This window comes from Nuphar pumila, chromosome 1, assembly GCF_984573655.1.
Source record: "Nuphar pumila chromosome 1, dmNupPumi1.hap1.1, whole genome shotgun sequence".
Taxonomy (NCBI): domain Eukaryota; kingdom Viridiplantae; phylum Streptophyta; class Magnoliopsida; order Nymphaeales; family Nymphaeaceae; genus Nuphar; species Nuphar pumila.
The window spans coordinates 50,708,916-50,736,906 of record NC_143249.1 but is presented as its reverse complement, the minus strand read 5'-3'; the positions used below and the strand labels follow the sequence as shown (position 1 = coordinate 50,736,906).

The following is a 27,991-nucleotide window of genomic DNA, read 5'->3' as shown; positions in this document are numbered from 1 at the left end:
TAAAATGACCAAGACAAGAATAGCTTTTTCAGGAGGATCATAATTAGAGCATTAATGTTCCATAAAAGATGGAAATTGTTTTACCACCTCTCTAACTGATGAATGCTCCATTTGTACACATGGTGAACTCCAATTTGATCTCTTCCCAATATCCCATGGGCCTCAGTCAGAATTCTTGGATGAGAATTCTCATCATAAGTTCCCTAAAGCATCCCTTTATTTGTAGAATTAATCTATAAGGTACATCATTGTAGAAACCAGAGTAAATATTTTTCACCTAAAAGATTACATGAAAAGCAATGGTGGGGCCGACTAGTGACACGATCTAGAAACTAAGCTTGTCATGCGGCCATGCGTTACAAAGGTTACTGTTGGTATTAACAGCAAAATAAAGGACAATTTTGGAAAAAATATGGAATACCTTTGCACATGCCAGCAGGCCGCAGCCTTGTTTTTAGAACACAACCAGAGTACAGCAAGCATTTGATTTAGGTTACCTAATCTCCAAGTAGGCAATTTGTAAAAACTTGGGCTGCGTTTGTCATAAAATCAGATTTAACTACATTACCCTGCAGGCTTCACAGATTGTGATCTGGCTCCTTAAACTGGGTTTAAGGAGATGCCAAGTTGTTACCATCCACTGTCAAGCTAGGAATGGATGGATAAGTTGGCATGTGACTTTTATCAAATAAAGAAATATAATTGGGACAAACTCTACAATGGCAATCAGAAAGATATACATGAATTAATATGGTCCTGTTGAAGGGTTCACCTGCCTCTAGTTTATCATATAAGGATAGCAGAATGCCCACCATAACTTTGTGGGGAGATCACTAACAAATTATACATGAATTCTCAACGAGCTAAACTTCTTGCTTGAAGTCGAAAGGTAACCAGCTGTTTTCCCCGAATTGCACAGCATGGCCATCATCCTCCTTTCTATCTTCTTGCAGTCATCACCTTCTAGTGAGATGAGCCCTGCTATTTAATTGAACTAAATTGCGATCTCATATACCTGCCATTATTGTAATGATGTGGGGTCTGCTATCTTGTCATCAGCATGATGTTCAAGAGACTAATGTGGTGGGCATGGGTTCATTCATCTTCATCCTCAGGATCAATACCGATCCACCTAGTGAATGCAAAGAGGAACTCTTTGAATGACACCATCCCATTTCGATCCCAGTCCATCTCTTCTGCAACAACAAAAAACAGCCAAAAGGATCCATGGAAACCAGTTAGAAACATAAAATTTGCAGGCAAAAGTTAAAAATATGGGACAGTCTTATATAATCCAGTTAGACAACTGGGGGCTGATACTAGGTGCTGAAAAGCTCATAGAAAACACCCAACTCATCCAAGCTAGATGACTGACCTGGACTGGAACAGATTGAACTGCATAAATCACAAGCTGGAGAGCTGAGCCTTCACATAGTGTCAAACTAATGCACTTGGGGATAAAAAAGGATACGCTAGACATCAGATACCAGGCAGTGCATTGTTAAAATGTAAAATGTACCATATAAATATATAATAATAATATAATATAATATAATATATATATATATATATTATTTTTATTTTCTTTATTTTCGGTTTTTATAATCTAGTTCGGATTGAACTAGAACTATAATTTAGTCAAGTTCCAACTAGGAACTTGACTACATTATAGTCATTGGACTGTAGTCCAAAGGCTATAATTAGAGTTGTTGGATTGGGGTCCAACGACTCTCTAGAGGGAGCTCCCCTCTTCCTCTCCCATTTTGTATAAATAGGGGTAATCCCCTTCAACATTTGTATTTGAATACTTAAGTATTTTTTGTCATAAATAAAGATTTATTTATTTTTACTGTGCTCTTTCATTTATAGCCTTTTATGGGTTTTGTTTGAAGTGTCTTTAATAGACATTCTTTTGAGAGATTCGTGTGCTTTATGGAAGATCACCATTTCATTACATGGTATCAGAGCCATGGAGATCCTAGATCTTGAAGAACTTTCACCTCATTTTTCGTGCCTCTTTTGCAAAAAGTGTTTTATCACCTTGTGTGTGTCTCAAGAAGATTCTTTTGAAGAAAGGAGGCAATTGAAGAATTTTTCGTGGTGTTTTCCATTCATTCCCTCTCTTTTCTTTCTCTCTTTCTCTTTATTTTCTCTTCTCTCAGTATATTTTTCTTTTTGTACAGAAATATAAAGAATGCTTAAAGCATTCACAATGTTCTACAATGGACAAATACAAGAGAGAGAGAAGTCCACTATGGGACAATAATACAAGCCTTTAAAGGCAACACATAAAAAAGAATATGAGCTTTATGAGAGAAGAGCTCTAAAGCTTAGAAATACAAGAGGGGGAAACCCTTATTTATACAAAGTTAAAGGGAAAAAGGGGAGCACCAATGGGGGCTCCCCATAAAGTCGTTGGGAGCCCCCAACGGCTCTATGTGGGGCCCCTTTTGCGTGAAATAAAAAGGCTCAATAAAAAATAAAATAAAATAAACTATCTTAAAAATAAATAGTTGTTTCTAAAAATAACTATGTAAAAAGATGAAAATACCCTTAGCAGGTATTATATATAGGAATACATGTATTTTAACACCCCCCTCAAACTTTACGAGGAGAAGACCGAAAGTTTGCTAAGAAGAAAAACGAAACAAGAAGCATAACGTGTTTTAGTGAAAAAGTCTGTCAATTGATATTCTGATGTGACATATGGTAGGGTAATTGTTCTTCTTAGATATTCATCACGAACATAACGGCAGTCCATCTCTATATGTTTGGTGTGCTCATAGAAGGTGTGATTGTTGGCGATATAAATTGTACTTTTGTTGTCGCAACATAGCTTTAAAGCACCAGAGATGTCAATGTTAAAATATGTGTACTCGTACACATATATGTATGTTGAAATATAATCCTTAAATATACGAATATATATTTATATATATATATAAAGATACGTATACATATATATATGTATACGTATCTCTATTTATATATATATATAAATATATATATTTTCTCTTCCTAAAATACCCTCAAGGGTATTCTTGTAATTTGTCATTTTACACATATTCCAATTGGAATATGCATGTAATTTTTCTTTTATTTTTTAGTTTCTTTTTTATTTATTTTTTTTGGTTTGCGCCACCTAGGGAGGCTCCCCAAAGAGTCGTTGGGGAGCCCCCAATGGTCACAAATGTGACCGTTGGGGGCTCCCAACGACTCCTTTGGGAGCCCCCTATGTGGCTCCTCTCTTGTGTTATAAATAGGGGTCTCCCCCTTTGTATTCTTTACTCCTTGGAGGAGCTTATGCTCCATTGTATGGGGTTTTTACCCTCTTCTTCCTATTTTCTTCAATAATATTCAACTTATGACTTTAAGTCATATTTATCCCTTTTATGGGTTTATGTATTAGCACATGATGTGCTTGTGTTGTTCCCTTGAGTGGGTATATTCGCACTTAATGTGCATGTGTATGGGTTCATTATCGAACCTAAAATATTCAAAGTCACTTTCTAACATGGTATCAGAGCCCGGTTACGATGGGGTTGTCTCTTGGCGCAACGGAAAGCGTGGTGCTCAAGAAATGGTGAAGTATTCATTGTTCCTCTCTTTTTTTAAAAGTTTTCGGTATGTATCTCTTTTCTTAACATATTATGCATTATGAAACTATTTTTCTTGCACATTTAGTGTTTTTGATAGTGGAATCATTTCCTTTCACATTTCGCGTGTTCGTATATTTTAAAATATCTATTTTTAAATTTGGTAAACTTGTTTATTATTCAAATATATAATTCTTGGCTATCGATTCCTCATCACATATAATAGTAATTTATGTTGTTAAAATTGTCTTCAATTATGTGGGATTTATGATGCTTACATAAGTATTTCATGATTGACCTATAAATTACCTTTTAAAAATTATATATGATGTCTTGATTAATGGTCTTTGTTTAAAACTCTTTTCTCTCATATAAAGTCTAATTTGTTTTAAGTTCCTCTCTTGTTTATGGATTTTAGTGCATATTTTTTTGAAAATCTTGATATAATTCTTATATAAGAATCTCTCACATCTTTATCTTTGTTATGAATCATAAGTAGTTCTTGCTAATGATAACTATTTATGAGAATTCCTAAAGATGTTTCAATGTTTTTGGTTTATTTAAAGATTTTTTGAAAAATTGTTTGTGATAAATAGGTTGTTCGAACCATTGTAAAAGATCTTTTAAAAGAATTTCCGACACTATATAGAATGCATAGTGTATCTATTGCATCCTTTGGTATAAAAGATTTCATTTATTTTTTGATTTTTTTTCTTCTAATGATGTAACTTTATAAACGCATTTGTTTGTATTTTTCACATAAGGTTTCAAAAACCTCTTGATTGTATCTCTAAGGATGCCTACATTGGCCATAATATGGTCTTCTTTGTCTTAAATTGCATTAAAGCTTGAGAGTCTCAAGCATTTGCATCTTTTATGAAATACATGCATTATTGCATGTTTGATATTATTACGCTTTGTTCGTATTTTGTTCAAGTATTGTGAGAGTATCTTCGTACACTTCTTTTATAAAGTATTCATGCTTGTATACGTATTGTCTATTCATAGACATTTTCTCATGGTACATGTCCCAAATTTGCACATTTAAGATTATTGCCATTTTACATTTTGGTATACGTATAATTGCAAATTATAAAGGCTTGATTTGTTTCTTGGATTATTCCAATTCTCACATATGACATAGCTTAAATATTTCATATTGTGTTTATTAAAGTCTTTCTTTTTGTATAATGATCATGATTGAACATAATCTCGTATATATGCAACATTATTGTTATATGGCATATTGTTGTGATTAATTATGTTGGACCTTTGAATCGGCCCTCTTTGTAAAAATCACATATTTGGAAAATGTTTTCCCTAAGAGTTCATTGCCTTTTTATGGCATTTTATCTTCTATCCATCACATGTTACATGATGCATCAAATTCTTTTTATGGCCTTATTATTATATTAGAGATGGTTGTTGAGGTGAGTTATGGGCACCTTGTGTTATGTCATTTTAGATTGTCCACTTGCCATATTATAGATGGTGATTGAGGTGAGTTATGGGCACCTTGGGACTCTAGAATGATTTGGTATATGATCTCTAATTATGAGTGTGTCACTCGTTTGTTTTTTGCCATTGATTTTATTGATGCTCTTATTTATATAAATGTGATGGATATATGATGTTGTGAAACCTTAAATGTTTTAAGGTATATTAAGGTTTTGGGGATTATTACCCAACCTTTTATTGTTTATGAATCGTATGAGTGCATTTGCACATATGTGTTTTGTGCTTTTGTGCACAAGTATTCTTGGTGTGTATATTCACACATTTATTCCAAAATATTGTTGTTATGAGTATTCTTTTTGAAGAATATTGTTCTATTGATTCAAGGTTTTGATTTATATATATGTTTGTCATTACAAGTTTTATTACCTCAAAAGTCTTCTCCTTTTATAACCCTTATCTAAGTGTCATCATATGTAGACAAGATTTTTATTACACCTTCGTGTGTTGGTAGCTCTTTGTTGGCTTTTGCTCTTTTGGTCTAGTAGTTGAACACACTTGTCTTGAGTGTTATTATATGTAGACAAGGCACGTTGATTCACACCATGGTGTGTGATTTTAGCCTATGTTGGCATTTGTGTCCTTGTTCTAGTCGCTGAGATGTATGCCCATGGTTGGCTTATTTCACTCATTTCAAGTGTCATCTTATGTAGACAAGAGATGTATTGTGTTTTAGCCCATGGTTGGCTTGTTACTCTTGTTCTAGTAGCTGAACATACTTGGTTTTGAGTGTATTTTTACGTAGACAATTGATGCTTTTGGTCCATGTTGGCGTGTATTCTCTTGTTCTTGTCGTAGATGCACTAATTTCAAGTATTATTATATGTAGGCAAGAGGTTCTTTGACACACCTTTGTGTGTGTCTTTGGCATTTAATGGCATTATATTTATTCTTGTTCTAGTAGCTTATACACTTGATTTATGGGCTTTTGGAGGACTAATGAGGTAGTTGCTTGTAATGAATGAACTATTGTTGAAATTTATGAAATTTCATTCATATGTCGCTTTCTTTTAGATACAAGTGAATCATATATTTGATATGCATATTTTAAAATCAAATTGATATTTTTGGCCACTTTTTTATATGAAAAATGAGTTTTTTTGTCATTTGAGTGAGATTTTTCTAAATGTATAAGGTTCTCTACTCAAATAACACTCATTATTTTGCCTCCTAAATGGATTTAAAACATTTTGAACTCTTGTGTTCATTTTGTCTAAAGTATGCTTGGAGACTTCGTTTCTCTTGATTGGCACTTCATTACATGATTGGAGCATGTTCATTAATGATTCCTTTAAGTATTAATTCATTTCATGATAGTATATGCATATGCTCTTTATGGCCTTTTAGGCTCTCATTCAATAAAGCATATGTAACTTATGTCTCTTCGTAGGCTTACTGTGGTGTCCCTTAGGGGACCATTGTGTTATTCCCCATTATGGGGTTATGTTTGTCCAATGTTGGACCTTATGAATGCATTATGCATTCTTGCAATTCATTTCCGCATAATTTGCTTCCGCTCACTCTTTAACATGATGTATGATTTTGAAAATTTGGTTTTCTAAATTTACTTTTCATGCTAAAATAATTATCCTATCATGTGCTTCAAATTTCTATGCATAAGTTATATTTTTGCACCATTGTTTTGCAGATGTGTCATCCGATATGGTTTCAATTAATCTTGTTAGAAATGTTCCATTTGAGTAAAATGCAAAGATATGTTTTACTTGTTTCTTTGTTGTTATTCTACAGAATCTTGGAGATAGGATAAAAAGTACCCCGGATGGATCGGGACATATGTTCACCATTAGAAGGCATTGGAAGAAGGCATTTACAAGTTTCAATAGCATCCTTACGGAAGCCTCTTGGAGTCTTGCGCCTTTTTTCAATCTTTTCTTTTCCCCGCAAAGATTGAGGGGGGGTGTTAAAATATGTGTACTCGTACATATATATGTATGTTGAAATATAATCCTTAAATGTACGAGTATATATTTATATATATATATAAAGATACGTATACATATATATATGTATACGTATCTCTATTTATATATATATATAAATATATATATTTTCTCTTCCTAAAATACCCTCAAAGGTATTCTTGTAATTTGTCATTTTACGCATATTCCAATTGGGATATGCATGTAATTTTTCTTTTATTTTTTAGTTTCTTTTTTATTTATTTTTTGTGGTTTGCGCCACCTATGGAGGCTCCCCAAAGAGTCGTTGGGGGCTCCCAACGACTCCTTTGGGAGCCCCCTATGTGGCTCCTCTCTTGTGTTATAAATAGGGGTCTCCCCCTTTGTATTCTTTACTCCTTGGAGGAGCTTATGCTCCATTGTATAGGGTTTTTACCCTCTTCTTCCTATTTTCTTCAATAATATTCAACTTATGACTTTAAGTCATATTTATCCCTTTTATGGGTTTATGTATTAACACATGATGTGCTTGTGTTGTTCCCTTGAGTGGGTATATTAGCACATAATGTGCATATGTATGGGTTCATTATCGAACCTAAAATATTCAAAGTCACTTTCTAACAGTCAATACCCATATCTTTGAGAAGACTTTGAATCCACACAAGTTCTATTATAGTAGTTGTCATAGCCCTGTATTCAGCTTCAGTAGAGGACAACGATATTTTTTGTTGTTTTTTGCATCTCCATGCAATTAAGGAATCTCCTAAAAAGACACAAAACCAGTGATTGAGATTCTATCATTAGGATTACCTCCCCAATCTGCATCAGTATAAGCAAGTAAATTTAATGAGGAAGATGAGGATAGAAATAGTCCTTTAGAGATGGTATTTTTTATGTATCTGACGATCCGTAGCACGACACTCATATGCACAGTTGTAGGAGCATGCTGAAACTGGCTAGCAAAGTTAACGGTATGCGTAATATCTGGTTTGATAATAAACAGATGAATGAGAGAACCAATAAGTTGTCTGTAGGGTCTAGGATTTTCTAAAAAGACCCCATCCTCCAATCTTAATTTTGCATTGATCACTTCAGGAGTCTCCACCTTCTTGTCATCTGAAATTTCAGATTTAATACATATATCTGCAACAAGCTTCATTTGTGAAAGTATATATCCTCGAGGAGAATATGCGACTTCAATTCCTAAGATGTATCTTAGGAATCCTAAATCAGACATATCAAAGTTATCTTTTAACATATTTTTAACATTACCAATACCAACTGGGACCTTGTCTAATGTTAAACCCCGACAGAGAATCCATATATACTTTTTCGTTTAATTTTTCATTAAGAAAATCATGTTTTACATCTAATTGATATATAGGTCATTTTTTAGTTGATGTTATAGCTATTAAGGTTCTAACACTAGTCATTCTTGCTACCGGTGCAAAGGTTTCCTTATAATCAATACCATATTCTTGTGAATATCTTTTAGCAACTAATCTTGCTTTGTATCGTTCTAAGGATCCATTACTTTTAGTTTTAACTTTAAAAACCCATCGGCATCCAATAGGTTTTTTGTGTTTGGAGGAAGTTTAACTATTTCCCAAGTGTTGGCCCTTTTGAGAGCATCTAGTTCAATTTTCATTTTTTTGATCCAATGAGGTATATTCTTTGCTTGATGATAATGTGTGGGTTCATTATATGAATGCAAAACTATTAGACAAGCCTTATAATTCGGTGTAAGTGATTCATATGACACAAACCTATTTGGTAAAATGTATTCTCTAAAAGAGTGTCTAAGGAAGGTTTCTCCTATAAATTCATTATTTTGAGAATATTTTTCTATGGTACTTATAGGTTTATCTTGTTTACGTCTGGTATTAACATGCAGATTTTTATCAATAATGTCATCACTACTTGGTGATGTTTTAATATTAGATACTTCATGATGTGTATCATCCATAATCTCAAAATGATTCAAAGAATCATTATAGAGATCTTCCGTTGGGGAAAGATCATGCAAGAACATATAGTCAATTTCATCTTTCTTATCAAGTATTTCAAAACCATTTTCATCTTCTAAGGTCACATCTTTTGAAACATAAAGTTTACTATTTTTATAATCAAAGCATCTATATCCTTTTTTTATTTTCACCATATTTAAGGAAAACACATCCAATCGCTTTAAGAGACAACTTGTCTCTTTTATGCAAGAGGACAAAGCATTTGCAACCAAAAATACGAAGGCGATTGAAATCGAGTGCAAAATTAAAAAGTTTTTCATAAGAAGAGATATTTTTCAAGTTTGATGATGGCATACGATTAACCAAATATATGGAAGTTAAAATGGCTTTGGCCCAAAAATTCTTAAAAACATTTTTTGAGATAAACAATGTTCTAGCGGTTTCTACAATATGCCTATGTTTTCTTTCTGCTAACCCATTTTTTTGTGGAGTTCTAGGGCATGATCTTTGATGACAAATTTCATTATGTTTTAAGTAATCTTTAAGATAGGTATTCTCCACCCGAATCGGATATAAGAATGGATATGCTACTTTGAAATTGGTTTTGAACTTTTATGCAAAATTCTTTAAAGAAATAAAAAACTTTCGATTTAAGATTAAAAAAATAAATCCACACATGTCTAGCAAAGTCATCAATGAATGTTATGTAATATGAATAACCACCTTTACATATAACCGGAGATGGACCCCAAACATCCGAGTGCACAAATTCAAAAGGTCTTGTTGAAACAAAAGTTCTAGTTGAAAATGAAATAGACTTCATTTTCCAAAAAATGCAATCTTTGTAATTTATATCTTTCTCTTTACAAAATTTGTTTCCAAAAAGAAAAAGATACATTTTAAAGTAACTTGAATGTTCACGTCTTTTATGCCAAGTTCCAATACTTTTATCTTGAACATAAGTATAAAAAGAGTTTGTAGAAAGAGTCAAATGATCCATATAGTAGAGGTCTCCCTTTCTAGGCCCTTCTCAATCCGCTTCTCGGATTGGAGATCCTGCACAAAGCAACCCTTAGATGAGAAAGATATTTTACATCTATGGTCGGCAATTTGGGAAACCGAAAAAAGGTTTAGGTTTAATTTTGGAACCACTCTTACTTTTGGAACAAAAAAAGTTTTGAGAGTTATTAGATTCTAATGTTCTTATACCTTTTATTTTTTAAAAAGTTTCATCGGCCATAGAGACACAAGATATTTTTGAATTGGTGCAAAAATCGGTTAAAGCATTTTCATGAGGAGTCATATGAAAAGATGTTCCGGAATCTAGAATCCAAGAATACGTACCAAGTGGTAATATAGAGGCAATGGTGGCACCCGATGTAGAGGAGGTAAACTTGAGTAATTATTGAAGAGCTATGGATATTTGACCAAGAGTTTTTTGAGATTCTCGTTTTTGCCTTCATCTTCCTTTTTGATGATTGATTCTTTAACGGAAGCCACCTTAGGCTTGAAAGTTCCATTTAATTTGGGGCAAGCGGGTTTAATGTGACCCGACTCATAACAATGATGACACACAATCATCTTTCTACCTCCATCATTGTTTTTTTGTTTTTCAAAATGTGGTGGTTTATATGTTTTAATATTGTTGTCAGGTTTAGATACGATAAGGACTTTATCTATACTTTTACTCATGTCAAGCCGTGTTTCTTTTTTTAGTGATTTCGGCAATAGCATCTTCCAAAGAAGGAAGAGTGGATCTATGAAGGAGTGAGGATGTTACTTGTTCGAATTCGGGATGAAGCCCAAATAAAAATTGAAACAATCTTTCTTGTTCCACTTGCTTTTGTCTAAGTTCCTTTGAGATTATTCTCCATTGCGGATGCCCACTTTATGTAGTTCGTGCTATTGAGCTTGAAGGATAGGTCGATTTTGGATTCCATTGCACCAACAAAGTATGAGAGGAAGAATAGAGAGCTTTCAAGTTTCAAGAACCATATGGCTCTGACACCATGTAATAAAGTATGTGAAAATATAAAGAATGCTTAAAGCATTCACAATGTCCTACAATGGACAAATACAAGAGAGAGAACAAAAGAGAAGTCCATTGAGGGACAATACAACAAGCCTTAAAGGCAACACATAGAAAAGAATATGAGCTTTATTAGAGAAGAGCTCTAAAGCTTAGAAATACAAGAGGGGGAAACCCCTATTTATACAAAGTGAAAAGAGAAAAAGGGGAGCACCATTGGAGGCTCCCCATAGAGTCGTTGGGAGCCCCCAACTGTCACATTTGTCACCGTTGGGGTCCCCAACGGCTCTATGGGGCTCCTTTTGCTTGGAATAAAAAGGCTTAATAAAAAATAAAATAAAATAAAGTATCCTAAAAATAAATAGTTGTTTCTAAAAACAACTATGTAAAAAGACAAAAATACCCCTATTGGGTATTTTATATTTATATATATATATAGGAATACATGTATTTTAACACTTTTTTCACCCTTATAAAAGATGGATGACAATGATAAGATCACCATCATGCCCATGAAATTAAATGATAATAATTATGTAATGTGGGCTTCGATTAAGAAGCATCACATTTGGGGAAAAGGGTTGTGGGGTATAGTGGATGGTTCCGATTCGGAACCTAAACTAGCTCTCACAAAAATTGAGGGTGATAAAGAAGTTTTTCTTGTTAAAATGTAAATTGTATATAAATTTTAATATATATATATATAATAATATTATTATATCATATTATTATTATATATATTTTTTTCTTTTAATATTTTTTGTTTCTCTTTTAGTATCTAGTTCAATAGGAACTAGAATTTTATTCAGTCAAGTTCCTAGTTGGAACTTTACTGACTGGTAGCCGTTGGACTAGAGTCCAACGACTCTTCTTGGGAGAGCTCCAAATGAGCTCTCCGCTCTTCCTCTTCTTTGTATAAATAGGGGTGAACCCCCTCTCTTCTTGGGAGAGCTCCAAATGAGCTCTCCTCTCTTCCTCTTCTTTGTATAAATAGGGGTGAACCCCCTCAATGTATTTACTCAATGTTTCTTAAGCATTTTTGTTATTAATAAATATTTATTTTTCATTATTGTGTTCTTCTTTTTATACCCTTTTATGGGTTTTGCTTGAAGTGTCTTTATAGACTCAAGTGCTTTTGTGGAAGACCATCATTTCATTACATGGTATCAGAGTCGTGGCGATCTTAGATCTTGAAGAGCTTTCGCCTCGTTTTTTGTGCCTCCCTTGCAAAGGGTGTTTCGTCACCTTGTTCTTGGCTCAAGAAGATTCGTTTGAAGAAATGGGGCTATTGAAGAAACTTTTGCTACAAATTTGTATTATCCATCCTCTCTCTTATACTCTTATCTCTTCTTTTCTCTTTCTCTTCTCTGATCTATTCCTTTCTCACCCTTGTAAAATATGGATGACAATGATAAGATCACCATCGTAACCATGAAGCTAAATGATACTAGGGTTTCGATTATGAAGCACCACATTTGGGGAAAAGGGTTATGGGGTATAATGAACGGTTCTGATTCAAAACCTAGACTATCTCTCACCAAAATAGAGGGTGATAAAGAAGTTCCTCTAACCGAAGAAGAGAAGAGCAAGGTGTTAGCCAATTATGAAAAGAAATGGAAAGAGTGGAAGATAGGGCATGCAAAAATTATGTCATGGCTAATTAATAGTGTAGACATTAAAAAATGCTCTAGTCTTGCTAAGTTCGAACATGTTGATAAGGCTTGGGAATACCCTAAAAATATGTATTCCAAGACAAAGTTCGGATAATAACTCAAAAAGATAAAACCGTTCAAGAATATTACAATGAGTTGTCCGAACTTTGGGAAGAATTGGTTCTTTTAGAACCAAAATGGCATTGTCCCGAAGACATTGACATCCGTCAAAAATAACTTGATATGAAACATTTTTATCAATTTGTAAACGATTTAAGACCGAAATTTGAGTCAACTAAATCAGCTCTTCTTCATCGAGGAAAAGTTTCCTCTATCGTTAATACTATAGAGGAACTAACTATAGAAGAAAACAGAATTAAAAAGAATACTCTAAAACCAGAAGATGATTTCGTTCTAACTGTGTTTAGATCGGGTAACCATGTTCGCTCTTATAGGCCACCCCATTTCAATAGACAAAATAGTAACTTTGACAAGATAAAAGTCATTTGCCATCATTGTCATGAATCAGGGCACTATAGGTCTCAGTGTCCTAAACTTAGAGAACTAAGAGAAAAAAGAGTTGCGCCTGTTGGATCGGAACTCAAAGATCAAGATGCACTGGTTTTTATGGCTCAATTAATGGAGATTCTCCAACCCCTTATCAAAGGAGCTTCCTCTTCATCTGAAGCCTCAACTGAAGCAGTTGTTTCTCCTTTTTCGATCCAGGTAACTTTCCTTGGCTTCTTGACTCTGATGCTTCTTTTCATCTGACCTCAAATGACAATAGCTTATCTGGATGTTTCAAAAATAAGTCAAGTGTATCAAAAGTTTTTACAGCTGATAGAACCTCTCTTGAAATAGAAGGAATAGAAAATTTTAAAAGAGTCCATAAAACTAAGAAATTTTTTATTCCAAAAGTTAGATATATTCCTAAACTAAATTTAAATCTTTCATCTGTTTCTCAAATATCTGATTATGGATGTAATGTCTCATTTTCTTCTCATGGTTGTTGGGTACAGGATCGTCAGTCAGGAAAGTTGATTGGGAAGGCCAAAGAGAAGAACTCTATTATATGGATTTTTTGGAATTGCTTAAGAATGTTTTTTATTATAATATTCAAAAAATAGAGTTCGATTTGTGACACAAAAGACTTGGTCATCCTCGTATGGCCAAAATCCAACATTTTCCTGATCTTGAAAAAATTTATAATTCTAAAAATTTTACTTGTAAAGATTGTATTCTTGGCAAAATGAAAAGATTATCATTTCATGATAGAACCTTTGTTTCTTCCAGACCACTTGAATTAGTACATTCGGATGTTTGGAGTCTTGCACCAATTATTTCAAATGGTGGATGTGCATATTATGTCATTTTTTTGATGATTTTTCTAGGCATACTTGATTTTACTTCCTTAAACATAAATCGAAAGTCTTTTCATACTTTCAAACATTTCATAACATGGCTAAAAACAAATTTTAAAATGATATATCTATTTTTTGCACAGATTCAGGGAGAGAATTTATATCCAAAGAATTCAAAAACTATGTTTACATGGCATTATGCATCAAAGGTCTTGTCCTTACACACCGCAACAAAATGGATTGGCCGAACGTAAACATCGAAACATCATGAAAACAACTAGGACTTTATTAATAGCAAATCATGTTTCAAAGGAATTTTGGGCAGAAGTTGTCCTAACTGCTACCTATCTTATTAATCAAATGTCATCTTCCTCTTTGAAAAATATAACTCCAATTAAAAACTTGTGAATCTTTCTCCGGATTACTCTAGATTGAGTGTAAAACCCACGAAAAAAAAAACTTTTCAGACCCGAGTTGAATTAGGACCCGACCTGGATCCGATAACCCGTTAGGGTTTAAGATCGCAGGGGAAAGAGGGTTTTATTTTAAACCCTTCCTCTCCTACGCCCCTTTCCTGAATCCCCCCCCCTCGAGCTCTTTAAGAGCAACGTAGAGGGGACGGAGGACACACATTGTATGTGCCTCCCTCCTCCTTTCCTCCCAACGTCTCTCTCTCTCTCTCATTGCGATTTCCAGCAAGCCCCGACGCTGCTGCCTCCTTTTTCAATCGTCGTCACCGTCGACCTCGCAAGGGAGCCCGACATCGACGACGGTGCCCCCCTTCCAGGTACGCCCTCCATCTCCTCAGTCTTCTTCCTCCCTGAGTCTGGGAGACACCCCAATGACCCCCCTTCCGCCGGCAACAACTCCGCATGCCCTTTCCGCCACCAACCATGTCTCCTCGTAGGGTTTTCCGAACTAACCCTCCTCTTCTTGTTTCTCTTTGTCTGTCTTCATCCCCTTCCTTTTTCTTTTTTCGGCAGCCCCTGTCGCCCGTGTTCCTCTTATAGAGGGTTGGCAGGGGCAAGACCTTGTCGCCGGCTGGCTCGAGCAGGCCGACAGGGGGCCAAGCCTCTGCCGCCACCTCTCCTTTCCAGCAGGCGGCAGGGCTACCACCTGTGTTGCCTCTTCTGTCGGACAGAGGTCTCCCAGGGGAGGGGCTGCTCGTGCCTCGATCGGCAGGGTGGCAGGGCCCCCTGACTGCCTCTTGTTCAAGCAGGTCGGCAAGGGTTGAACCCCTGCCACTTTCTTTTTTCTTGGTAGGTTGGCAGGGGCCGAGCCCTGTGGTCGTCCCCCTCTCTTTTTTTTCTCTCTTTTGGTGGGCAGGGGTCGAGCCCTGACACCTCCTCGGGCTTTCCCGGTGAGTCGGCAAGACGCAGCCAAGCCCTGTCGCCTCCCTGTTTGCCTGGGTAGGTCGGCAGGGGTCAAGCTCTGCTAACTTTTGTTAAATTATGTAAATCCAACTTGTAATTTAGTATATATATTATATATATATATATATATACGGTAATACATATACATATATTATATATATATATATATATGTATCTACCTATTATATATATAATATATATATATATATATATTTATCTTTAGTCTTAGGGGTAGTTTAGGCATTTTACACATTCTTTTTCATGAATATGCTTGTATTTCTTTTGTATTTTTCTTTTTTTATCTTAATTTCTTTTTCTTTTCATAAATGATCTTGTACTTGCCTTGGGAGGGGCCCAACCCACTAGTCGTTGGACCCCTCCAACGGTCACATTTGTGACCGTTGGACGGGCTCCAACGACTATGTGGAGCCCCTTCCAAGGCCTCCCAATTGTGACCGTTGGACGGTCTCCAACGACTATGTGGAGCCCCTTCCAAGGCCTCCCAATTAGGGGTGGCAATCGTGGTGGGTTGGCGGGTCGACCCGACGGGTTAGCGGGTCAGCATACCTCAACCCAAACCTGACCCGTTTATTAAACGGGTCGGCTATGGCAAACACGAACCCGGCCCGTTTAATAAACGGGTAACCTGACACGACCCGCCAACCCATTTAATAAATGGGTTGGGTCGGGTAAATGGGTTCTCAGGTTGGCGGGTCGGGTTGACGGGTCGGGTTGACGGGTCGGGTTGGCGGGTTGGCAGACGGGTTGGCGGGTTGACCCACCCGCCTAACCCGTTTATTAAACGGGTTGGCGGGTTGGCATACCCCCAACCCGAACCCGACCCGTTTAATAAACGGGTTAGGCGGGTCGACCCGTTTATTAAACGGGTTGGCTTAAGCCCAACCCGAACCCACCTAAGAGGCGGGTTGGCGGGTCGTGTCAGGTTTTGCCACCCCTACTCCCAATGCCCTATATATATGGGCACTATTTATTGTGTTCTCTCAAGGGTTTTGGGACTATTGCCCAGCCTTTTGTTGTTTATGAATCTTATGAGTGCATTTGCACATTTGTGAGTTCGTGTTTTGTGCTTTTGTGCACAAGTGTTTCAAGTGTTCTTGTTGTGCGTATGTGCACGTATTTATTTTCAAGAATATTATTCTATTGATTGTAGTATCTTGTTGAAGATACTTTCACATGGTATCAGAGCCTCGTTGAAAAAGAAGAATTGCGAGTCTCCTCCGTTTGAGTGCCTCAAAAAGCGTGCCTTCAAGCTTTTGAAGTTTAAAGTGGTTCATCTTCTTCGGGCAATATTTTAGAAGTCTCTTTTATCAAGAAAGACACGAAAAATATTTGAGGTACGTATTATTTCTTGTCTTCTTTCCTCTCTAATGGGCGAAAAAGACTCATTCCTCTCTTGGGTTTAAACTTAATGACTCAAACTATCATGTTTGGGCCGGTAATATGGAAGCCCATATTAAAATAAAGGGGCTTTAGGGTTACGTTCATGGTTCAATATCGAAACCCAAAATCACCATCATTGAAAAAGGGGATATTAAGATCCTTGAAGGGGAAGAAAGACAAAGGGCTCTTGAAGAATATTCTAAAAAGCATGATGAATGGGAGATGAAGAACTTCAAGATCTTATCTTGGATTTTTTCATCCGTTGAGACCAAGATAAACGTCAATATCATCAAGTTTAAAAAAGATTCTGAAGCTTGGTTGTATCTTGAGAAAATGTACACTTCAAGAGACTTATCTCACAAGTACTATCTCCAAAAGAGGGCTTTGACCCTCCAACAAAATGAGATGTCCATTCGGGAGTACTTTGCCGAATTATCCTCTATTTGGGACAAGCTTGCCATCCTTGAACCAAAATGGAGTGGAGAAGCAATCGAATTAAGGCACAAACAACTTGAGAAAGACCAATTCTTCAACTTTCTAAATGGTCTTAGACCCGAATTTGAACAAGTTTGGTCCTCTCTTCTCTCCGCCTTCACATCTCCTTCACTTGAAGATGCAATCACTAAGCTAAGTGGTGAAGAAACCCGTATGGGGATTAGCAAGAGTAATCCTAGCATTCTTGTTACCTCTTCTACTCAAGAAGATTGTGAAGTGCTTAATGTCGTGTCAAGACCGAGGAATAATGTGAAGACCTATAGACCTCCTCATTTCAAGAACCAAGGTCAAGGAGGAAATGATCGGTATGGCAAAAGAGACTATAGCAAATTGAATTGCCATTTTTGTAAAGAACCAGGGCATATCAAACCCATGTGCCCTAAATGGAAGAAATTAATTGCAACGGCTATGGCATCCCAATCGGAGGAACGACCATCATCAAGTGGGTCTCTTTCTCTTCAAGAAATCGTAGAAACATTGCAACCTCTTCTCAAGGGAGGCATTTTCGGAGCCGCTATGTCATCTTCCTCCCCCCCGATAAGACATCTTGGCTTTTAGATTCTGGGGCATCTTTTCACATGACCCCAAGTACTTGCTCTCTTTCAAATTTTTCTAAAAAATTTCTTTCATCCTTTATCTCAACCGCGGATGGAACACCTCTTGAAATTAAAGGAATAGGCAATTTTGAAAAACAAGATTTCTTTGTTCCAAAAATTCGTCTTTTCCCAAAACTAAATTTAAATCTTCTTTTCGTCTCCCAACTCTCGGATCATGGTTGCGATATAAAATTCTCTTCTAATAAATATTGATACAGGATCGCCAGTCCGAGAGATTGATTGGGGAAGGCTCTAGGAGAGGAGACCTCTACTACGTTGATTTTCTTCAAGTTCCCAAGAGTTAATTTTGTAATGTTCAAAACAAAGATATTCATGTATGGCATAAGAGATTGGGTCATCCCAATATTGTTAAAATCTCCTATTTGTCTTTTATTAAACATCTTTGTAAAAGTGATTTTTTATGTAATGAATGTATTCTTGTGAAGATGAAGTGTTTACTTTTTCCTCAAAGATCCATGTTTATGACAAAACCTTTTGAAATTGTCTATTCCGATGTATGGGGTCCGGCTTGTGTGATATCTAAGGGAGGATTTTCATACTATGTGATTTTTTTTTATGACTACACTAGGTTTTGTTGGATTTATTTTCTTAAATATAAACATGAAGTTTTTTCAACTTTTAAAAATTTTCATATGATGATTTTAAATCAATTCAATGGAAGCCTAAAAATCCTTAGGTCTGACTCTGGAGGAGAATGCCTCTCAAATGAATTCAAGAGTTATCTTAAAAGTTTTGGTACTCTTCACCAAAAATCTTGTCTGAAAACCCCTCAACAAAATGGGTTAGCCTAACGAAAGAATAGGCATATCATTGAAACAACTAGGACTTTGTTCATTTCATAAAGCATTCCAAAAAATCTCTAGGTTGAGGCAGCCCTTACCTCTGTCTATCTCATAAACAAACTTCTATCAAAAAATTTAAGCAAAATCTCTCCTTTTGAAAAATTATACGAAAAGGAACCTGATTATAGCAGGTTAAGGGTCTTTGGGTGCAAATGTTTTGTTCTTACTGATAAAAATGACAAACTTTCTCGAAAGGTCATTCCTTGTGCATTTCTTGGTTATTCTGAAACCCAAAAGGGTTTTCGTTGTTATGATGTCAAAAGTGATAAACTGTATGTTTCCAGAAATGTGAGTTTTTTGGAAAATCTTAGTGGCTTCGAAAATTGTGAATTTCATGATGAGAATTTAGATTATTCTTTTCTATTTGATCTACTAGATAAAAACGATGATACTAGTGATGATGAGTTAGATCAAAATGACTCAAGTGATATTGAAACTGAGGAAAACATTCTCTTGCTCTCTTCATCTCATCAACATATTGATGAAGGATTACCTAGAGATCCTATCACCTATATTCATAGAGACCGAAACGCCTTTAGAAGTGCTCTTGAAAATTATGATAATGCTAGTCCAAGTGCTCATTTGAGGGAAGTGATCCCCCGTAGAACCGAAAGAAGTAGAAAAGCTCCTTCTAGGTTCATTTCCTATGACTCTTTTTCACCTAAATATAGAGTCTGTCTTAGTGTCATTCATTTTTATATAGAACCTAGAAACTTTAAAGAAGCACGAAAGTGCCCTGAATAGATTACAACAATGGATAATGAACTTGGAATTCTGAGAAAAGCCAAAACTTGGGAGTTTCAAAATCTTCCTAAAGGTAAGAAAACAATAGGGTGTAGATGGGTTTTCAAAGTAAAGACTAAAAGTGATGGATCTCTTGAGAGATATAAAGCTCGATTGGTTGCAAAAGTATATAGTCAAGAGTATGGTATTGACTATGAGAAAACTTTTACTCCTATAGCTCGTATGGTCATTGTCCGATGTCTTATAACTGTTGCCTCTATCAACAAGTGGAACATCTATCAAATGGATGTTAAAAATGCTTTTTTAAATGGCGATTTAAATGAAAAAGTTTATATAGATGCTCCACCTGGAATGGAGTTTCCCAAGGAAAAAGTGTTTCGTCTTCAAAAAGCACTTTATGGTCTAAAACAAGCCCCCAAGGCTTGGTATGATAGGTTTAATTCTGTAATGATTGAAAATGGTTTTTCTTCTTGCTTTACTGACACTGCTCTATTTGTTAGAAAATCCAATGCAGGGATTGTGATCTTATTATTATATGTGGATGACATGCTCATCACTGGGAGTGATTCTAACGAGGTTAAGAGTATAAAATCTATTTTAAAAGATAAATTTGAAATGTCTGATTTGGGTTTTCTAACTTACTTTTTGGGGATTGAAGTAGCATACTCTCTTAGAAGGTATTTTTTATCTCAAACTAAGCTTGCTTCTTAGATCATTGGCAGGTCAGGTATTACAGATGATAAGGTTTGTGAAACTCCTGCTGTAGTAGGGGCAAAGATGAAAATTGATGATGGTGTTTCTCTTTCGGATCCTACACCCTACAGACATCTTGTAGGATCATTGATGTATCTGAGTATTACCAGACCAGATATATCTCATGTAGTCTGTTGAGAATAGGTGGTTTAAGGTTAAACCTTCTTAGTTTGGAGGTTATTTGAATTATTTTCTTAATAAGGGACCTAGAGGTAATTTATTCTTTTGGCCTCTCTCTATTTAACATAGAGAGCAGCCCTAATGGGTTTAACGAGTTCTATTTTTCATACTGGCGTCTCTCTCTCTCTCTCTCTCTCTCTCTCTCTCTCTCTCTCTCTCTCTCTCTCTCTCTCTCTCAGCATTTGCTTTCAGGGCTTCAACATGGTATCAGAGCGATAGATCTCAGGAGTGTGATCGATCTACACAACACAGAAAAAAAAAATCAAATAAATCTGAAAGAGGTGGAAACAGGTGTGTCGATTCCTTTTTTTTTCTGATGACAGATCTTTGACACGATGTGTGTGGGTCCTTAAGATCTGCATATAAAAAGTTTTTTTTTGTTGCTGGAAAAAAAAAACAACCGAAAATTTCTGGGTGTCGTGATCTCTATGCTTCTGCGTGCTCCTGTTATCGTGGGTTGTGAATCTGGTTGCCGAGTTCCCTGCTGAGTCGTGAAATGTTTTTCTTTCAGCAATAACATGTTGTCATTTGTTGTGAATCTGGTTGACGAGTTCCCTGCTGAGTCATGAAATGCTTTCTTCCAGTTTTTCAGAGCATGTTGTCATTTGTTGTGAATCTGGGTGTCGAGTTCTTCTCGGATATTATTTGGTTGTTCATTTTCAGAACATGAATATCAGCAGGCGTGATTTCTCTTGTGTCGTGAGTTTTTCAGTCGTAGCATGAGTGCTGCAAAAACATATGTTAATAGAATTTTTTTTTTGGAAGCAGCAGGCTGTGTCGTAGTATTGGCAGGCGTGATTCCTGCTGTGTCGTGAGCTTTTCAGTCGTAGCATGAGTGCTGCGAAAATAGATGTTAATAGCAAATTTTTTTTGGCAGCATCAGGCTGGGTCGTAGTATTGGCCTGTGACAAGTTTCTTAATTAGAACTGATGCTTTGTGGAAACATATGTTGTGTGATTCTATTGTTTGGGCCATATCGTAGCATTGGCTTGTGAAAAGTTGTGTTTTGCTACTGCTGTATGGACACATTTGTCACCTGTCAAGGCTTCTTTTCTGGTGTTACAGCTTCTGTAGTCGTTGACTTGCCTGACGTGGGGTTATAACACCTGTTGTTCACGTGAGTAAGTCTGATTTTTTTTTGCTGAAATAGGATTCCATAATCAGTATGGGTGAATCTTCGAAATGTGACTCCAAAACTGAACATATTGGGGAATATAAGGCTTTTGCAAATCCCTTCTCGTATAGTTCCTCTGTAAGGTTGAATGAAACTAACTATGTCAGGTGGTCCCGAACTTTTATGATGTCTGTATCTGGACATCGTAGAAAACATATTTTATTGGAAGATGAACCTAATGAAAAGATTGGAAAATATGTTACTTGGGATGAAGATAATGACATAGTTATGTCATGGATCATGAATAGTGTTGAACCCCATATTGCCGATGGATTAATTTACTATCATACAGCCAAACAGATGTGGGATAATCTTCGAGATACATACTCACAAGAGACTAATGTGAGTCGTATCCTGCAAGTCGAACAGAAGATATATAATTTGCAGCAGGGAGATCAAACATTGTCCCAATATTATGCCTTTGTCAAAGCTGCGTTTGAAAGACTCAATGCTCACACGCCTCTTTGTTGCTCGAAGCAAAAGGATCATCAAGAATAAACTATGGTTGCTCGGTTTCTTACAGGTCTCTCCTCAGATTTTTCTATTGCAAAAGTTCAAATGTTGACTGGATCAGATGTACCTACTCTTGCTGAGGCATACAATCGTCTGAGTAGACTTGCGATCTCTCTTCCACAATCTCAGCCTGTGACTCAGTCATCTGCTCTTGTTGTCTCTTCTGGTTTTGGGCGTGGAAATATTCAGAATATCAGTGGACGAGGTATGGGAGGCAGAGGAAAACTTCAATGTACATTCTGTGGAAAATCTGGACATTTAGAAGATCGTTGTTGGGATAAGCATGGTCGGCCAACCTCTTCTTCATCAAAGTCTTATGCTCCTAAAGCAAATGTTACTACTCTCGAGGCAACAAAGTCACAGGAAAATATCTCTGCAAGTGAAAGTAGTATCACCCTTAGTCGCGCTGAATATGATGAGCTGGTAGCTCTTCGACCTTTGAGTTTCACCCCTCCTGTAGCTGGTGTTGCCTATTCAACCGGAAATCATCTTCATCCGACTGACAGTAAGTGGATTATTGACTCTAGTGCATCCAGGAATTTATGTGGAAATTCACTTGTTTTTTCAGATCTAAAGGATATTAAGGCTCAACTTGGAGTCTCATTAGTCGATGGGAGTTCCTCCCCGGTTGTTGGTCAGGGAAATATTTTTATATCCTCACAGTTGAAAAATGCTCTTCATGCTCCAAACTTTCCTCAAAGTTTACTCTCTGTTAGTTGCCTTATAAAAGAACAAAACTGTAGAGTAATATTTGATCCAATGAGTTGTCATTTTCAGGATTTGCTGACGGGGAAGAAGATTGGTGGAGGCTATGAAGAAAATGGAATTTACTACCTACATCATCTAATGGGTACTGTTCATGCTGCAGTGGAACATTCATTCAGTCCTGTTCAGTGGCATCGTCGTCTTGGTCATCCTTCATTGTCAAAGCTTCGGTCGGTCTTTCCTCAGATTCCTTCCACCACATCATTTCAGTGTGAAGCGTGTCAGCTGGGCAAGCATCATCGAAGTTCATTCCCTTCGAGTCAGAGTCAGTCTAGTAATAAAGTCTTTGAACTTCTTCATGCAGATGTATGGGGTCCTAGTAAGATTCCTACTAGGACTCAGTATCGATACTATCTAGTTATTGTTGATGATTTCTCTAAGTTGTCATGGGTGTTTTTAATAAAGGAACGATCTGAAGTTCCAAGTATTCTCCAATCTTTAATTCTTGAAATAAAAACTCAGTTTGAATCTATTGTCAAGATTGTTCGCACTGATAATGCTCTCGAGTTTAAATCAAAAGGTCTATTACAATTTTACCAAGATAATGACATCCAACCCCAAACTTCTTGTGCCTATTCATCTCAACAAAATGGGGTGGCTGAGCGAAAACATCGTCACCTGCTTGATGTTGCCAGGACCATTATGATTCAATCCAATGTTCCTGCGTTATACTGGGGTGATGCGATTACAACTGTTTGCTATATGATCAACCGCATGCCTTTATCTTCTGTGGGTGATCAAATTCTAATTCATATCCTAAAACCCAATACCCCCCTCTTCTCCCTCTCGCCCAAAGTATTTGGATGTGTTTGTTTTGTGCACAAACTTGGCCCTGACCGTGATAAATTAGTTGCTCAAGCTACAAAATGCATATTTATAGGTTATCCCAAAAATCAAAAGGGATATTGATGTTATCATCCTACTTCTCGCCGAGAGTATGTCAGTGCGGATGTCTCTTTCTTGGAATCCACTCCATATTACTCTAGTACCAGTTCCACGTTGCAGGTTGATCCAGCTAAGTCTTGTCCATTACCTATACCTCCTTTTCCTTTGGAATTTGTGCCCTCATTCCTGAACCAACCTTCATCCTCTTCCAGATTTCATAATCCTCCATTGGTATATGTGCATAGAGATCCACCTTCGCAAGTGCCTTCATCTTCTTCTTCCCCTGAGGTAAGTTCTACTGACAATAGTGATCTTCATGATGATGATAACAGGCCTATTGCTCTACGAAAGGGGACACGACAATGTACATTATATCCCATATCTCATTTTGTCTCTGATGCCAGAATTGAAAATTAGATAAAATCTTTTATTTCAGCCTTATCAGCTGAAACTATTCCTCTGAACTATCAGCAGGCAGAGCTTGATACTCGCTGGAAGCTGGCTATGCAAGAAGAAATGGATGCTTTAATTTCTCAGCATACATGGGATCTAGTTGATTCCCCAGCAGATGCTGACATTGTTGGATGTAAATGGGTATATACAATAAAGTACAAATCTGATGGTTCCATTGAACGGTATAAGGCCAGATTAGTAGCAAAAGGGTATACTCAGACATATGGTATTGATTTCTTTGAAACCTTTTCTCCTGTTGCACGGATGGGTACCATTCGTCTTGTTCTCTCAGTAGTTGTTCAGCATGGTTGGAGCTTGTACCAATTAGATGTGAAAAATGCATTTCTATATGGGGATCTATCTGAGACCGTTTACATGCAACAACCTCCAGGATTTGAGGTTGAGGGGGAGTGTCAGAAGGTGTGTAGATTGAAAAAGGCGATTTATGGCTTCAAACAAAGTCCTCGTGCATGGTTTCAAAAGTTGTATGAAGTGATGTCAAGCTTTGGCTTTAATAGATCAGCAGCAGATCATACACTTTTTATAAAGAAAACTAGCTCTGGCATAGTTGTTATGGTGGTATATGTGGATGACATCATTCTTACAAGAGATGATGTGAAAGCTATTGAAGCCACAAAGGCTCATCTTCAAAAACACTTTGTTACAAAAGACCTTGGTTCACTGAGGTATTTTCTGGGTATAGAAGTTGCTAGGAGCCGTGAAGGGATGGTTTTGTCTCAACGGAAGTATGTTCTTGACTTATTAAAGGAAACGGGCATGTTGGGAGCTAAAGCAGCAAATATTCCCATGGACCATAAAGTTCAGTTGTTTGAAGAAGGGTCAAAATCAGTTGATAGCAAAAGCTATCGCTCCCTAGTAGGAAAGTTATTATATATAACTGTGACCAGGCCGGATATTGCTTTAGCAGTAAGCAAAGTTAGCCAGTTTATGGACAAACCGACTGAGGTACACTGGAATGCAACTATTATGATTCTCAGATATCTAAAATCTTCTCCTGGAAAGGGGTTATTGTTCAGGAAAGGTGGAACTCTGGAGATAGTGGCCTATTTTGATGCTGACTATGCAGGATCTGTAGTGGATAGAAAATCTACCACAGGATTCTGTGTGTTTCTGGGAGACAACTTGATTTTTTGGAGAAGTAAGAAACAAAATGTGGTTTCTAGGTCGAGTGCAGAATCAGAATATCGGGCTATGGCCCAAACAGCTGCGGAATTGATGTGAATTCGTACTGTTCTTCATGACCTTCAGGTGAAGGTTTCCTCTCCTATGACCATGATGTGTGATAACAAGGCTGCAACATATATAGCGAACAATCCTGCCTTTCATGAGAGAACGAAGCACATTGAGGTGGATTGCCACTATGTAAGAGATATGGTTCAAGCTGGACATATCACTACCAGATATCTAAAGTCGGAAGATCAAGTTGCAGATATGTTTACAAAACCCCTTGCTAGACCAAATTTCTCAAAATGTTGTGACAAGCTGAGCATGATTGATATCTATGCTCCAGCTTGAGGGGGAGTGTTGAGAATAGGTGGTTTAAGGTTAAACCTTCTTAGTTTGGAGGTTATTTGAATTATTTTCTTAATAAGGGACCTAGAGGTAATTTATTCTTTTGGCCTCTCTCTATTTAACATAGAGAGCAGCCCTAATGGGTTTAACGAGTTCTATTTTTCATATTGTCGTCTCTCTCTCTCTCTCTCTCTCTCTCTCTCTCTCTCTCTCTCTCTCTCTCTCTGCCTCTGCCTCGGTTTCAGCATTTGCTTTCAGGGCTTCAACACAGTCCATACTGCAAGCCAGTTTCAGCATGCGCCTATATCAGTTCACATGAGTGTCATCTTGCGAGTCGTAAGATACATAAAGGGTACTCTAAATAAGGGAGTTTTTCTGCCCTCTTCTGATTTAACATTAATTGTTTATACTAACTCTGATTAGGGAAGTGACCCAAATAACCGTCACTCCACCACTGGTTTTTGTGTATTCTTAAGAGACTCACTAATTTCGTGAAGATACAAGAAGCAACAAAATGTGTCGTTCTCCTTAACTGAAGTTGAATATCGTGCTATGGCGACTACTACTATGGAGATTGTATGGATTCATCAGTTGCTAGAAGACATGGGGATCACAATAGAAGGGCCCATCAAGCTGTGTTGCGACAACAAGAGTGCAATCTACATTGAAAAAAATCACACTTTTCATGAGCGGACTAAACACAGCGAGATGGACTGTCACTATGTTCGTGAGGCGTATCTCAAAGGAGTCATTGACCTTCCTTATGTCACGTCGGAATATCAGTTGGCAAATTTCTTTACTAAAGCTTTGTGTGCTCCGTGGTTCAACTTCTTCCTTGGCAAACTCTCAGTCATCTTGCCCTAAGTTTGAGGAGGGGTGTTAAATTATGTAAATCCAACTTGTAATTTAGTATATATATTTTATATATATACATTAATACATATACGTATATTATATATATGTATATGTATCTACCTATTATATATAAAAATATATATTTTTCTATCTTTAGTCTTAGGGGTAGTTTAGGCATTTTACACATATTCTTTTTCGTGAATATGCTTGTATTTCTTTTGTATTTTTCTTTTTCTTTTTTCTTAATTTCTTTTTCTTTTCATAAATGATCTTGTACTTGCCTTGGGAGGGGCCCAACCCACTAGTCGTTGGACCCCTCCAACGGTCACATTTGTGACCGTTGGAGGGGCTCCAATGACTATGTGGAGCCCCTTCCAAGGCCTCCCAATGCCCTATATATATAGGCACTATTTCTTGTATTCTCTCAAGGGTTTTGAGACTATTGCTCAGCCTTTTGTTGTTTATGAATCTTATGAGTGCATTTGCACATTTGTGAGTTCGTTTTGTGTGCTTTTGTGCACAAGTGTTTCAAGTGTTCTTGTTGTGCGTATGTGCACGTATTTATTTTCAAGAATATTGTTCTATTGATTGTTGTATCTTGTTGAAGATACTTTCACAACTTTGACCCTTTTTTTTTTGGCAGATTGGCTGGGGTAAGGCCCTTGTCGCCTGTAGTTTTGGGAAGTTTGGCAGGGGACGAGCCCCTGCCTCTGCCGATGTTTCCTGTAGGATGACAGGGTGCCCTGACCTTGTCAACTCCTGCTTTGCCTGCATTTTGAGTGAAGCGGGCCCCCCTGCCCTTTTGCCACCCTTTGGCAGGCAGGGGCCTCTGCTGTTCGGGCACGCAGGGAGCAGGGCTCCCTGCCTCTACCACTTCCTGTTGGGCATGGGCTATGCCTCTGCAGCTTTTCGGCTGGGAGCAGTGCCCCCCTCAGGCAGGGAGAGCCCTTGCCTGTCCTCGCATCGGGGTCTGGTCTGCCGACCATTTCGGGTCTTATCGGACCCGCCTCTTATTTTGCGATCATGTCATACTAACATCTTTGCACTCACAGGTCGCACAACGGAGCTCGCGCGTGCCCCGCGACCCGAGTCGTCCTCACCTATGCTCAGAGATGATCACAACCTCACAACTTCCCAAGGTAGGGGAAAGTTGCGAAAAAGGGCACTAGATAAACTGAATTAAGTTGAGATAATTAAAATAGTCGTGCTAGATATGCCTAGTCGTACTTTATTTCCTTCTTGTACTTATTTGCTTTGCGCATTTACTTGCTTGCTTAGATATTTGACTGATGTATGGTTTTGTACCTCATGCATTTTGCTTATGCATCTTTCGCTCAATGTGCGATTTTGCACATTGAGTATTGCTTAG

General features: G+C 37.1%; 1 protein-coding gene across 1 annotated transcript in view; it reads right to left on the bottom strand.

The window, feature by feature from the left end:
* Positions 1-735: 735 nt before the first annotated feature.
* The window catches only part of LOC149848914 (putative calcium-binding protein CML21), a 40,493-nt gene continuing 13,237 nt past the window's right edge, over positions 736-27,991 (bottom strand). The window contains exon 5 of the mRNA XM_090012868.1: positions 736-1,196. Within this exon, the coding sequence (XP_089868994.1) occupies positions 1,096-1,196 (101 nt within the window). The 3' untranslated portion in view covers positions 736-1,095. The remainder of the gene's footprint in view (positions 1,197-27,991) is intronic.